Here is a 14134-nt window from a genome sequence, read left to right as displayed (position 1 = left end):
TTCTTATATGATTTCTCTTTACACTTTTCCTGTCTTTTGCACGCCTTTTTTCACTTGCCTTCACCGGATGTAGCCATAACTTTTTATATGTTTCGATAGATGTCCCAGTCCGATTAAAAGTAGGCGGCGATAGGTAGGTAGGTAGGCAACTGTAAAATTTTGTCAAATGTCTATGAATCCTAAATAACCGACCTCAAATAATTAAAAAAAGGCTCTAATGCTAACGGCAATAATTATATGTCTCAACAATCTAACGGTTGGCTTGTTACGCGTTTTATGCCATATTGGTCTAACACAAAAGTTAATATGTATTGGACCGACACAATTTGAATATAGAAGTGAATTTGACACATTTTGTGTTAAACTGACAACTTCAATATAAGATGGTCCGATACATTTTGTGCCAAGCAGAATTTTATTATCAAAAGCTAATTTGACACATTTTGTGTTGGACCACACTAGCACATCTTGAATATAAGCTGGCCCAACAAGTTTTTATGCCAGACAGGCACATGGTGTTAAATGCAAGTATATTTTAACATAAAAAAATCAAACTTTTTTGCTTGGAGGACGTGCAAATATCAACAGATATAGATTGTTTAAGTGGAAGACTAAAAAATAACAAAGATTTGGCTCAAAAGACAAATGGAAGTACTGGAGGACGTATGACCTCACTGTGTATAACCCTTAATAGAATAGAACGACGAACTTACATTCGTGTAGCCGACTATAATTAGTTAGAAATTTTTTTTGATGATGATGATTTCAATGAATTGAACATTAAACTCCCCAACAATATAAATGACAGGTAACATGTAGAACCGTCGTGTTCCAACTTTGAATATTTTGAATAGAAAATAGAAATTATGATATGAAACAAATATATTAGAGCTACGCTAATAATTAAACTCACCAAGAATATAAATGACAAGGACAGTTTAAATTGCCAATAAATAATGATAAAAAAACATTTCGATGAATCAAACAATAAACTCCCCGTCAATATATTCTTAGTGACGATGACTTTATGTAATGGCGAAAATAACTTTTGAAAAAATAATTTCCAATATAAGGTGTGGGAAGGCAAATGTTGGCCAATATTAGCAACCGATGTACACAACCTTTTAGATATATCATTTCCAATACAATATGCGGGTAGTTATGTCCTAAAAAAAATTGAACCATTTCTTTATAGAACTTACTGCAAATAACCCACCAAATATTTATATTATAATATATAATTTACATAAAACCAAAACATGACTAAAACACACCTCTTCTAAAGAGAGAATTTTCAGTCTTCAGGTCTTGGTATACATATCTTTTCTTCCTTGAGAATTCTCAGAGCCTCTCCTATGCCATCCTGTTTGGTCATTTTGCAGACACGATAAGATCAGATGACCACTAGTAAATATTATTTCATGAGGTTTCTATTTATCAAAAATATAAAGGGAATAACAATTACAAAAATACAATAGTTTTGCATCCACAAGTAGATGGACAAAGAACTTCATAACTCATACACACAAGGAAAAAAAATATTACAGTTAACAATTGAAAATGATAAAGAATAAAAAGAGAAAAAATATCAAGAAATGGTGATTTGTAGCTTCACTTCCTATCCCCATTCATTCATCTACAAATTAAGAATAACAGATAAACATTCTTTCTATGATTAATGCTTTTAGGTTCTCTTATAAAACAAAACTGTAAATTTACATAGCTGTATAGGAGAGCAAACAAATTATGCTACTTGGGCATTTTTGAGCTGGATATTCTAAGGGAGAGAGCAGTATTGTAAAAGAGACACCTTATTCCTTAGAAATTAATGTTGCTGCAATTAACCAGGACCTCAGGGAAGTTCAGTAAGCTAAGTTGCAAATAGATGTTGAAGTAACATTTTGGTGAATGGAAAGGCACCTTGATCTCTCTCTCTCTCTATATATATACATATATATATATATATATATATATATATATCAACATGCACTAAAATACATTATCTTTTATATTTGAATAGTTCAACGATAGGAATCAAACTTGGGACGTAGTGTTGCAATTGTCAACAACTAACTAATCAAGCCCAAGCCCAATTCCCGACACACATGTTTATCAAATGACATTCGGTCCAATCACCTCAATAAAATAATATCTAGAAAATACATGCATAGATGTTAATATCCATTTAGTTAATTATGCACAAAATTTTCTACTCCCAGCAATCCAAAGAAAGAATAAAAAAAATTGAAAGCATACCTCAAAGGAAATTCTTCTAGCAATTTGAGATGCACATGTCTTCACTTTTGTAGACAGAGCGACTTCAATGGCATTCAATACTAATTTTGAGGCTTGCAAAATGGTTATTTCACCCTCATTATTTGGAAGCAACTGGTCCCTACACAAGGGTTCAGGTGCAACCCCGAGCCATGACATCCTTTCTGCCCAATAGAACTGGTCCAGCATGAATGGGCATGTTATCTGCATTTTCACAATAAAAAATCATATTAAAAAATAAATAAAATAGTTTTCAAGATTAACACCATAAGAGTCATTAAAAGAATCTCATTTATAAAACTACATGCAGTTGTTTACATTTGTTGATGTTCATGAATGCACATGGGAATTAGAACAAACGAAGGCTTACTACAATCCAGGCAATTTTCTAGAAAAGTTGTGGTCATAAGTGTTATTACTGTCCAATTCAGTGTTCGATTGCGCGAACTGGTCGTAGAACCCGGCCAGGGCCACGTCCAGGTAACCAGCCTAAGTCGGGCAGGTACCGGCTAGGCAAAAAAAATTGTTAAAATTTTTTAAACATAAATCCAAAAAAATAGGAAATATATGTTTAGAGTAAGATTAAAACGAGGTTAAAAAATGTAGTAAAACAATAGATTTTGAAAAATCAATTTGTGATCAGGGATATTTTTGAAAAAATCCAAATAAGATGAGAAAATTTAAAAATACTTTATTCATGGCAAAAATATTTTCCAATCTTTGCCAAAATGATAGAACACATAAAAAACATGTTACAAATATAACTCTTATTTTTTTGGATTTTTATGATTGTTTTGATTTTTTTTGAAGATCCTTGGGTTGGACACCTAACTCAAGGATATTCAGGCTCACCAAGGTGGCGAGGCCAAGTTGCTCGGACTTGCCCTATTAGTCAAACACTGGTCCAATTAACTGATGGGCGGTGATGGAGAAAGTAAAAGCTACGAGAACATAGGTGACCCAAGTAGTAGTTCCGAGTGCAAAGGCTCCCTATATTGGGTCTGTTGGGTTTATGTGGACTTTAAAAGCCTTATGAGTGCTTATAAAATGAAATGATATATTGGAACATGAACTCAATGAGAGTGTGGTCCCTCGTGGACCATACTAAGCAAACGATGGTTTGCTTATACCGATTTGTGCTTAACGATCTAGGCCAGTCGGTTCGAAAAAACCCATGTTACTTGGGCATGAAGAACAAATCAATGAGGGTTTATGGGTTAGCCCTTGATGAGGTCGGAGAACATGCCTGGATGAATGAGCCGAAGGACTGTGTGCCCCTTGTGTGTGATGTTGGCCAACAGAGACAGGGGCCAAAACCTCACCTATGTACCATCACACGGCATGCATATCAATAGATCGTTCGGGAAAGCCAGAAATCCACCTTTTAGGGTGAAGCGTATGCATGTGCGAGAAATACCCCTATGCACCATAGAGTTGTGGTCGCATAAGGTCTTGATGACCTTGACTTGTCTCTAGGGCACCTATAATCCACATACTGAGATTGCAACACTTTGGCTCATCTGTCAGACTTTGATGACCCACTAATGAACCCTTGCTTGTGAACTGTAGGTCATGGAAACACTGGGTTGGTTCGATAAGGCAAGTGTGATCTGTAGTCCACAGTTGAAGGTGGAGTGTCCCATGATTGCAGATTAAATTCCTTAACCATATGGATCCATTTCCCATCAAGTTAATTTAATTATGTTTGTTTTATAATAGAAATTATTTTAGAATTATTATTTAAATTTTTATGAGTCATTTGATATTTTATTTATAATTTTTTTTGGACTTATAAAAATGAAGATATTGATTTTACAAAATTATAAAATTCAAATAATGTTTTAGAATTTTTTTTGATAATTTAAAATTATATAAAATATCATGGAGGGGCCCACTTTGCACATGGGCCCACCATGTGTCAAGTGGGTGGGGCCCACATGTGCCACACATGGGTGGCACACCTCACCTATTGGATTCTTTCTTGGAGTTTAAGTTATTTTATGTTTTGGTAATATTATGTTATGGCATGTGGTCAAATAAGATATGGAATATTTTGACCATATATTGACCAAACATTGAAAACGTATATTGACTTGATATATCTTTGAAATATTTTGTGAAAGATTATGAAATGTATAATATTTTAATTAGATTTAATTTATCAGTTCAATTGATGGAAAAATGGTCAAAGAAAGGGGGATAATGGTCCATCTATGGAATGGATGCCTCAGATCTCTCTCCCCACAAGTCACCCTGATCGACGGTCTATGTTCAATCTTACAAGAAGAGACAAGCCAAGGAAAACCCTAAGAAATCCTAATCTTGTTCAAGCCTATAAAGAAGGGATTGTCTCTACACAAAAATCTCTACACCTTATCTTTCTATTTCTCTCTCTTAAGAAAGTTTCTCTCTCTCATGTTTGATCTCTCTCTTTCACGTTGTGAAAGAACCTAAGGGTTTAGGTTATGAAGCTCTTATCTCTTCTATCTCTCAAATATGGATTTATGGCTAAGGGTTTTAAAGTTTACCAAAAAGAGAATTCATTTCTCTCAAACTAGGTTGTTAAGAGAATTCACCTAGGGTTTGAGTTTGTGATCAAAGGGGTTCATGTTCCATTGGTGTGGCTTGACCAAAATTTGTTTTTCCAGTTCGAGATTGAAGCTAGACCGTTGATCCCGTGCCATCGAATGGTGGTGACTCGGTGTGGGGTGTAATAAGTCCGGTTGAGGTAATCTCTGGCACTCTTCTTTTTGTTTCTTGCAATTTTATCTTTTATTCTCAAGCATAATGCATAGTTGTTTCAATGGCATCAAGTTGTTACGATCTTAGTTTTATTGTTATGTTGATTTTATTTTGAAATTTATCTTATTATAATAAAGGCCACATGTAAGTGATCTTTTGCCAAAAGAAAGGTGTGAAAAAAAAAAAGAAATGTATTCCCCAGTAAAATATCACATAAGTCTTTTTTTCAGGATTATGCCATGCTTTCTTGGTTTCCACCCTCTCTTCATCATCATCCATCAATGGATCGGTTGCTGATGGCACTTATGGCCTTAGTTTTTATATGATCATACAAATCATAACATACTTCCTCTTAGCCTAAAATCAAAGTTTAATCATCCTTTTTATATATCCTACAATTTGTTTGGAAATCACTAGTTTAACTTCAAACTTACAAGAAGTTATAAATCCATGCAAGACCTTGTCTAACAAAAGATCAAAGAAAACTAAGTTTACAAAATTTAACCTACGAAACATCAGTTATTTCTTATTTCCTTTTCATGGTCAATCTCTCCAAAGTATTTTCTGAGAATTTAATTTGTAGCATAGAGAAAAAAAAAAGAATTTCTCATGTAGAAAAAAAACAAAACTTACAAAATCTCCCACAAATTTACCTACCAAAGATATGCTCTAGAATGAAAGCAAAGTGCAATTTCTTACCTGTGGGATCCCTGCACGAAGGGCTGCAGCAGTTGATCCACTGAATGCCACAGAAACCAACTTAACGCATTAGTTTCACAGTTGCAAAGTTGAAACACTTAAGTTCCCCCTTTTCCTTTCTAGCTTTTAAAGAAAAAAGTTACCCAAAGAAAACTCAGTTTTCAGACTACAATCTGAGGAGACTCAGATTGTAACACGTGATAAACATCAGAGATGTACCTGCCACCATGATGTATTGACACCGAACATCTTGAGAATAGCCAGCTGTAGGGAATGGTGCTAAATTTTCATATACCAAAAAAAAAAAAAAAAAAAAAAAAAAAAAAAAAAAAAAAAAAAAAAAAAAAACATACACACAAAAACACAAAAGATCAAAGGTCGTCATGTGTTGAGATATGTATGTTGAATTGGAAATTAAAACTCGAGTATTGAGAAACTACAATTATCCCAATGGTTTTGGCGAGACATGCATGACTGCAGCAGGGTTGAAAGATGGACACAAGACCCACTAGTTTCAAGATCTCTCTCTCTCTCTCTCTCTCATTGCTTTCGAGAAAAAGATAAGAGCGATTAGTAGGGTTTTTGGGAGGATAGCAGCAAAAGTAAATGCATTTATGCAGTGCATTTTTTTCTGAAGCAGTGGCTTCTACAAACTTCCCACCAAAACTTGTGACGACATCAGACAACCACTAACCCAGAAAAGCAGAAGAGCCTGTCATAAAAAAGGAGAACTCCATCTTCACTAAGTCTGTCACATCCGTTGTTATCAGAACCCAACATATTCATAATGGCATCATTTAAGGGCTCATAATCAGCTGAAAGAAGGATAGCTCTGTAATCTGATGCCTCCAAAACAGCTTTCAGTAACTCAAGAAATGCCTGAGGATTCTTCATAAAACCCATTCTGTGATCAAGTGAAATATGCTTTCAGTCGAGGTGAAATCAAACGCAGAATATAGCAAACTATAATCTCAGCATCCCAGAAAAAATTTTAGCTTCAGACTTGTCATACTACTCATAAAGCAGCAAATAATACTGAACTCAGAATGGAAAAATTCTCTCTCTCTCTCTCTCTCTCTCTCTCATAAAGCAGCAAATAATACAGAACTCAGAATGGAAAAATTCTCTCTCTCTCTCTCTCTCTCTCTCACACACACACACACACACACGCACGCACTCACGCACGCACGCACGCACGCACACACACACACAAAAACACACACACACACACATACAAACACAAGCCAACAAAGTCAAACCCCACCTTTGATTTTTATGAGTAGCGTAATTCAGAAATAAATATGAAAACTCCTTCCACTGAAACCAATTTTGCAGCAATGAATCTTGGTTTAAATGTCAAAACAATGGCATCTAACTCAAGAGGCAATTGCAAATGTAGAAGACAAAACTTTAATTCAAAGTAGGGCATGATGCGAAACGTCATGCATGGTTGAACAAAAGATAGGGGGAAAAAAAAAAGGGTAAATCAGTGGGGATTTGGGCCCCTAGACTTCATCATAGGGCTCGTTGGTACTACCGCCAAGGCCCCAGCCCATTATCATATGGACAAGATAGGAACAACAAAATTTAACTCATATGGACAAGAGAAGCTATGTGCTGAAACAAAAAACTCATGATGAAAAATGCCACTAAGACAGGATGGCAGCATTTACCTTCCTATAGAGTTCAACCCTATGAATATGGGAGCGGAGAAGTTGTTGGGGGTTCCCTTAAGAAAATTGCATAGAGCAGTAGGAACCATCCAAGACCCAACCTTTATGCACAAATTCTCCAAAGAGGTAAATGAGAAATCTCCGCACTTCTTGTAAGGGAGCTCCCACTCCATAGGAGGAAACCAAAATCCACAAATACGAGTACTTTGAGGCCAATAATCTGCCCCACAATTGAAATCATTTAATTAAATATAAGATACCAAAGAAGTCTACATTATGCTAAAATTATAGAGTCACATACAAATCTAAATAAGTCACCATAAATATGAGTCACTAAATGGGTCACCACAAATATGGGTTCTTTTATTCTTCATTGATAGTATTATATTAACCAAATTGTGAAAAATACATACAGAAGGACCCAATGGAACCATGTGAAGATTTACAACAAAATAATGTTTACAAACCTACATTTACTAACATTATTTGCCTATAGGTAGAAATGACTCGCTTCATCTCTCTTTCTTTTTTTTACTGGAAAATGATAGCTCCACTATCCCTAGCCAAGCCAATTACAAAAGGAAAGATTAAATCCATGCTTTGACAATTTTATTAGTCCTCCTAAATGTCAAAATTGAATTATGATACCTGGACACTCCACAACTTCCTTGCTGAATCCATACCTGTCAGACAACAATAAAATTGGAAAATACAAAATTGAGATCTCGTTACAAAATATCTACAGTTGGATAGGAAGCATATTGAAGCAACAGTGTAGCATAGTCCAGCCAACTCGTCTAAGTCATTTGATGCACATAGAGGTGAACAGTCATCCAATGCAAAAACCCAAAATATACTATTTCCATGAATGAATTACCAAAGAAAGATACAATTTAAAGAGTCGACAATAAAATCTTACAATACTAGAGGTGATGCAGGCCAATCATGCAACAAAGGAAGACCTGTCACAGGGTCCTGACAAAAGTCAAATGAAACTTGCGAATTACATGATCAATAGCTTCAATGGATCCAAAAAAAAATGAATAATTTAATAGAAACTTCTAAGTGCAACTTCCAGAGGTAAATAGGATAGTAAGTGATAAATTTACAGCAAAGATACGTAGCATGCTTAAGATTTACACCATAATTGCACACACCATTAGAGGACAGGAGCTTAGTTTCAAAAAGTTACTTCTCCAAGATCCCCAATCTTCCATGAAAAGAGGCCACATCCAGTGGAGCACATCATTCCAGCAAACCTGACAGTATAGAAAAGGGAAACACTTCAAGTCACATTTCCAAAGAAATTCTCCTCTAGCCCAATTTTTCTAAGCTCAAAAGACCACCAGAATAAAATAAGCCATAAGAACAGGGAAGCTATCAGTAATTGCAATTCCATTAATTCAAAACTTGAGTAATGATACTGGTGAAGAATCAGCAAAATCCATGTGTGTTACAACTGAAACAGAAAAGAAGATGTAGTTTTTCATTAAAAAAAATAAAGAGTGTGGTAAATAGAAGTGATTTAACAAAAAAGGTTGAAGAGTGCTGCAAATAGAGCATCTACCACATTCTTACCATTGTATGATTCTAAGGAAAGAATATGACATGGGTTTCCCTAACAAAAAATATTAAATGACAGATTTCTTGAATTAAAATAGTTTCTCATAAAGCTTACCTTCCCAGGATGTGCTTCTTGTAGACATCTGTACAAGACTGGAAATGTACTTTTGAATCGACACTCAAATGATGATGGCATGCTATAGAAAGCAAAATATAAAATTAAACATTAATATGAAGCAATCGATATAGCTATTTCACCACAACAATCCTATCCATCAGAAAAGACAGAAAAGGGCATACAAATACAAAAGTGGCTCACCTAGAAAAAGCTTAAGCACTGTGGATAGAGCGTCCATGCAGTAAGGTAGGAAAGAGTTTTATTAACAGAAAAGATGGTTATATAGGGGTAAATATTTAAGGAACAGGCATACATGGAGGGGGTGAAAATACAAATTGTGAAAAGATGCATATGTCCAAAGTGTGATGTATTTACTAAAATTTTCCTCACATTTACACAACATTAACATCAGAAATGTATTTTTTGCCCAGTTATCCATGAACTTCACTTCTTCGGAATTTTGTTAAAAAAGCAAACCCCACAATTTTGAATTTGCTTAACTCGTGAAAGCCACAGTAAGTGCTGTTGCTGAAACAGATGGTGTCATTGTTGAACAAGTCCACAGCAAGGAATGTTATGCAAAGCCCAGACCAATAAAGTGGAGTTTTTACTACTTGCAACAGCCCCTTATACATAGACAGAGCTAGTTTCCCCCTTGCTGCAAGAAAAAAGGCCTCTACAAGAGCAAGTGCAAGCCCAGCCATCTACAGAGCAGCAACCACAAAAGATAGGAAAATTCCACAAAAAGGAGTTTCATGTGACAATATAAGGGAGCAAAGCATTATATATTGACCTAGGTAAGGTGGTATAGAAGGCAACAAGTGATGAATGAATTAAGAACATAAATATTATGGCAAGACAAGAGGAGGAACTTTCATCACCACACACTTGCAACATGACCCAAATTGGACTTCATACATACATAAGTTTTTATATGAATTCGATTTTCTTTGTGTTTTTAGAGTGCCTATATGAGACCTACATGTGCACAAAATTTGGTGTCCATCAGACACCTATTTTCCTTGAAATCCATGTCATTAGCGTGGCAACCTGGGAGGTTCGTCTCTTTATCCTTCAATCTTAGCCATCCAGCCTATACTGTAAGCTATAGGTTAGTCGACCCATAAGAATCATCTCTCTCTCTCTCTCTTTCTCTCTCTCTCTCTCTCTCTCTTCTACACACATATAGAGAGACGACTGTCCAATTCCGTGATGAGACTGCCACATCAGCGGATAAATAAAGCTGAGAAGGAAATCTTTGAGTACCTATAAGGAACAACATATGGTGCAACAACCACGCATCGAACCCGAAACAGTTCTGCTAGATGCCAACCCTCCTTCACTCCATGCATACACAAAAAAAGGAATTAGGTGAGATATTATCAGATACAATAACCTGAATCATAAGGAACTATGCATATTAAACCAAATCACATAAAAAAGACCATGAGACTTGGCATCAAAGAGTTTTGTAGTAAAATACACAAACTGGTAGTATAATGAGACAACCAACGCAAAGAAATTTATCGCAACAAAATCTCCCTCAATGCTGGAGTCTTCTCCAAATATATTTTCAAAGGCAGACAAGCATTCTTCTCTATGGTGTTGCTTGATAGCCTCTTTACACCTAGAGAAAGAAAAATCCTCCAAACCTGGTGATGAATAAGAAATGAGGAACTCAAACTCATCTAGAGCTAGTTTAGCATGATAACAAGTATAATACTGGAAAAATTCAGACTGTGCGCTCAAATATTGAACCCACACATGCAAGTAAGGTCCTGATGCGGCATCTAGAGCTACATAAACTATAAATACAGAAGAAAAAAGTAGGTCCCTTAAAAATGAATTCAAAACCAAAATAATCAACAAAACCTCAAACCAGGAAATCTACACATATATTTGAATTCATCAAAATGTGCAATGACATAAATTCACGATAGGGAGCAAAACACAAATCTTAAAATCCATCTAGCGAGCCATACCAGAAGTTCTATGAGCATCTTCCATAGATAGGACAGGTGGTGTTGATATTGGAACTATGGAGGCCCCTTTTGCTACCAAATGAGCTTCTAAATACTGCAAAATTGTTCAAAGAAACATAGAACTCAAAACAGTTCAGTGTAAGGGATCGATCATACCCTACTCAATAATAACCAATGTTTTAAAACCAGATTGGGTCGCCGGATCAGATCGTCGATCCGGGGAGAATCGGATGACTTCTCATGTGTGGGAATTGGTCCAAATAAAAAATAATAAAATAATATGTCAAATGGGAAATATAGAAATATAAAAAATGAAATGCATGGGAATGGGGCCATTTTGTCTGATAAAGTGCTCGGTCCCCTAAGTGACTCGCCCAGTTGTATGACAACCAAGAAAGTCACTCTAAACCGAACCAATTCTTGATACTGGATAGGAATTGGCCCTGTCAACTGCCGATTCAGATCTGGATCAGTGACTTCCGATCCAGATAGGCACTTTTTAAGCCACTAATAATAATGAATACTTAAACAATCAACAAAGAACAATATTTACAATGGCCAATAGTGTCAGCTGAATTATATCCAATGAAATAAATACTACAAGTGTAACAACCTTGTGAGCTAAATGAGTGATTAAAACCACATTATAATGTTGTTGGTCGCTCGCAAGAGCTGTCGCAATGGCCTGCAAACCAAAAATCAACTTTTTTAGCTACCTGTTACTGGGATGAATAACCAAACCAATTGATTTTTTTTAACACAATTAAAATTAATAGTTCAAGCCTATTTTTTAAATCAATCATCCACCACCATTTCGACTCCTACTACTATTTAATATTAATGGAAATTCTAATATTAAACCCAAAACCACCCACTACTTATAAAAATAAATAAATAAATAAATAAAATAAATAAATAAATAAATAATAAAAAGGAAAGAAAGGAAAAAAGAAATTACATTGACAAATGGAGACAATACAAATGCTTATACAGAAAGACTTAAAAGAGAATGTATAAATAAATATTGTCCACCAATCATATTAGACTTGATCAATTGATTATTTCCCAGCTGAATAATAAAGGTAAATTTATCAAAACACACCTAAGAGATTAACTACGTAAGATTTCACCCATTTCTTTTTATTGCATTTCAAAATTCCCATAAAAAATGAGTTGGAACAGTTGAAAATAAGTAGCATGCTTAAATAGTTGATCTTTTAGGTGTATTTTGGTAATTTTTCCATGAATAAAATATGTCATCTTTAATTAGAATACCCAAATTTGTTTTATGACCAGGGTTCCTTTTTTGCGCGAAATAATGGGCCGTCAATAAACAACATACCCAGGATAAGTGAAGCTAACACAGGATAATGAGATAGAAGAGGACATGGTTAGAAGTAATGAGAAAAAATATAGCAGCCTCACTGAGATATGACCCTTGACAAAGCAGAATAGCGGACCACTTTCAACCCCAAATTGTTGGAAAAAGGCACTGATCACGTATGATGATGATCCAAATTCGTGTTTTAATGGTTATGTTCTCAATTGGGGTTGAATTCTGGAAAATCAAATTTATTTTCACAAGATGCAGACCTTATTTATGAAATAACTAATAATTTTACATGAAGTTCAAATACGAAAAGAAAAAATATCTAAATAAAACAAAACCAGTAAGAATGTATAATGGAAATTAGAGAGATAGAGAATAATGGAAATTAGAGAGATAGAGAGAGAGAGAGAGAGATTTACAGCAATAGGAAGGACATCGCCCTTGGTTCCAAAGGCCATGAAGATGGCGTTGGGTCTTCTGCGACGCCTGTTTCCCTCCATTTTTCACACTTTCGCATAAACGTAGTCTGGCATAGATATAGAGCGAGAGTAATTTAAGTGTTCCTAAAGTAACCCTGAGTTCATCTGTAATTCTCTATTATCAGCTTCAAAGTCCTCCAAGATGCCATTGCTGGCTGTGCTCATTGAAATACTAAGCATATTAACTGCAGATGATTATCTAGCCGCTTCTTATCTTGCATGGACGGTCAAGATGAACAGTGTTTACTGTAAGTGGCACTGTTTCCTCATTTATTAATTGCATTTCGTGAACAAATGTCATGGACACCCAAGCCGTGAGATGTAAAAATGGATGGGTGGAGCGTGCCATAATTTAGATAAAGTTTTTAAAAGATTCCCCAAATTTCAATGCCAGCAATGCTACGCCGCTAGCCACCAGATTTTACATCCAATGTTTATAGTGATCGTGACCTTTTTTATCAAAAAATAGACAGCATATGTTCTAATTGAAAAAATTACATATGTATCCGTTATATTTTGTGTTATTACGGATGTATCAAATAGTTTTCGATATTACATGTCTGTTAGTTTTTTGCATTTTATAACGTAATTTTTTTAAAAATATGAATTTACCTTTTTTCGAGTGTTGAACAATCGAATTGAAGGGTTTTTCAAACGTTCAACTTTCGAAAATAGCCCGAAAGTTTAACGTTCACATTTTTATTTTCGGATGTTGAATATCAGAAAATGAGATATTTTCGAAAACCATTTTCAGATGTTGAACATCCAAAAATGTCAGATGTTCAACATCCAAAAATATGACTGCCAAATTCCATTAGGTTTTGGGTTATCTTCGAACAACCGAAAATGAGAATGTGAAAGTTAAACTTTCAGGTTTTTTTCGGATGTTGAACATCCGAAAAACCCTTCAATTCGGTTATTCAATATCCGAAAAAAGGTAAAGTCATCATTTTAAAAAAAAATTGCATTATGAAAGGTAAAGAACGGACAGACATGTAACAACAAAAATTATTCAGTACATCCATAATAACATAAAATACAACGTTTTTATATGTAATTTTCCCAAATTTCTATAAGACTTCCGTTTTATGAAAATAAAATAAAACCTCTCCTCGAATCTTCATTTTTGCGAACAAAAATCTCCCTCTAAAATCAATTCCACATTGATAGTAAAATTTGAAACTAAAAAAATAGAACATATCTTATGGGGGTTGTTAGGGTGAGATGGAAGGTCTAATTAATTTATTATAATATATATTACTTTTAGAGTATAA

The 14134-nt window shown here is 34.9% G+C and overlaps 1 protein-coding gene across 11 annotated transcripts; it reads right to left on the bottom strand.

Moving 5' to 3' along the window:
• Positions 1–1046: 1046 nt before the first annotated feature.
• Positions 1047–13152, bottom strand: LOC18432022 (UDP-Glycosyltransferase superfamily protein). 11 transcript variants are annotated; one of them, XM_088868217.1, is made up of 15 exons: positions 12801–13152; positions 11665–11736; positions 11052–11145; positions 10576–10721; positions 10336–10406; positions 9067–9148; positions 8546–8647; positions 8308–8363; positions 8037–8071; positions 7389–7608; positions 6410–6619; positions 5935–5994; positions 5716–5755; positions 2257–2478; positions 1047–1363 (listed from the first exon to the last, which is right to left on the bottom strand). In XM_088868217.1, exons 1-15 carry the CDS (start codon positions 12879–12881, stop codon positions 1295–1297), a joined length of 1560 nt encoding a protein of 519 aa, XP_088724343.1. In that variant the 5' UTR covers positions 12882–13152; the 3' UTR covers positions 1047–1294. The 11 variants fall into 11 exon arrangements, with proteins under 11 accessions (XP_088724343.1, XP_011622565.1, XP_088724348.1 ...); XM_011624263.3 differs by having other exon boundaries at positions 10579–10721; XM_088868222.1 differs by having other exon boundaries at positions 8581–8647; positions 10579–10721.
• Positions 13153–14134: the final 982 nt, after the last annotated feature.

Source organism: Amborella trichopoda, chromosome 5 (assembly GCF_054954075.1).
Source record: "Amborella trichopoda isolate Santa Cruz 75 chromosome 5, AtrichopodaSantaCruz75HAP2 v2.0, whole genome shotgun sequence".
In the NCBI taxonomy this organism is placed as follows: Eukaryota; Viridiplantae; Streptophyta; class Magnoliopsida; order Amborellales; family Amborellaceae; genus Amborella; species Amborella trichopoda.
This window is presented reverse-complemented; position numbering and strand designations above follow the sequence as displayed.